This window comes from Condylura cristata, unplaced genomic scaffold (assembly GCF_000260355.1).
Source record: "Condylura cristata isolate star-nosed mole 26May11 unplaced genomic scaffold, ConCri1.0 scaffold00101, whole genome shotgun sequence".
Lineage (NCBI taxonomy): Eukaryota > Metazoa > Chordata > Mammalia > Eulipotyphla > Talpidae > Condylura > Condylura cristata.
The window spans coordinates 3,035-4,152 of record NW_004567202.1 but is presented as its reverse complement, the minus strand read 5'-3'; the positions used below and the strand labels follow the sequence as shown (position 1 = coordinate 4,152).

General features: G+C 74.6%; 1 protein-coding gene across 1 annotated transcript in view; it reads left to right on the top strand.

Moving 5' to 3' along the window:
* The window catches only part of LOC101629504 (formimidoyltransferase-cyclodeaminase-like), a gene marked incomplete at its 3' end in the record, with an annotated part of 6,311 nt that extends 5,200 nt beyond the window's left edge, over positions 1–1,111 (top strand). Inside the window, exons 2-4 of the mRNA XM_012734919.1 lie at positions 24–152; positions 769–857; positions 926–1,111. Coding sequence (XP_012590373.1) covers positions 24–152; positions 769–857; positions 926–1,111 — 404 coding nt within the window. The remainder of the gene's footprint in view (positions 1–23; positions 153–768; positions 858–925) is intronic.
* Between the last annotated feature and the right edge of the window lie 7 nt (positions 1,112–1,118).

Sequence of the window (1,118 nt, the reverse complement as noted above, 5' to 3'; positions counted from 1 at the left end):
GACCCTCTCCGGTGTCCCTGCAGGGGAACACCCCCGGATGGGCGCCCTGGACGTGTGCCCCTTCATCCCGGTGAGGGGCGTCTCCATGGAGGAGTGCGTGCTCTGTGCCCAGACCTTCGGGCAGCGGCTGGCCGCGGAGCTGGGGGTGCCAGGTGAGCGCCGGCCCGTCCGCTCGGGGCCGGTCGCCAGGGCCCTGACCCGTCCAGGGTTTCACCACCAAACTCCCTGTGGGGCTGAGTCAGCTCCGCGGGGGGGGGGGCGCGGTGGGGCTGGCGCTGGCCAAGCCGGCCAGGCCCTCGGCCTGGGAGAGGAGCGGAGAGCGCGCAGCCGGACAGGCCCCTGGCCTCCGGCCACCGACCCTGCTGGGGCGCCGGCTGGGGTGTGCCTGCGAGGCTGGGGTTCACAGGCGCCCCGTGTGCGCGGTGGGGGCGTGGGCGGGGGCTGAAGGGGGTTGTCTGGCGGGGCTGTGGGCGCGTGGAGGGCGCAGGGTGTGGACTCGGGGCGCAGGGTGTGGACTCGGGGCGGTGCTGCAGCAGCAGGAAGCCCGTGGGGCCCTCAGAGGTGTGGGAACCCCGGCGGCCGCCCCCTGCTGTCTGACTGCAGCCGCCAGCTTCTCGGGGTGTCAGAGCAGGCGTGGCACGCCGGGCCCTGGGGCTGGGGGCGCACACCTGGACGTGCGACCACCGAGGTGTGTCCCGGGCGGAGGCCGGTCGCAGCGGCCCCACTTCCCGGGGATGGACCTGGACGGCTGACCAGCCTGCCCTGCAGTGTACCTCTACGGCGAGGCAGCGAGGACCGCCAGCCGCCGGACGCTGCCGGCCATCCGGGCCGGGGAGTACGAGGCTCTCCCTGAGAAGGTGCGTGCGCCCCGGGGCCCTCCCCGGAGGCAGCTCGCCGCATGTGCTCAGCTGCGCGGCTCCCGCAGCTCCAGCGGCCCGAGTGGGCGCCTGACTTTGGGCCCAGCGCCTTCGTCCCCAGCTGGGGGGCCACGGTCACGGGGGCACGCAAGTTCCTCATCGCCTTCAACATCAACCTGCTGAGCACCAAGGAGCAGGCCCACCGCATCGCCCTCAACCTGCGCGAGCAGGGCCGCGGCAGGGACCAGGTGCGGGGTGCCC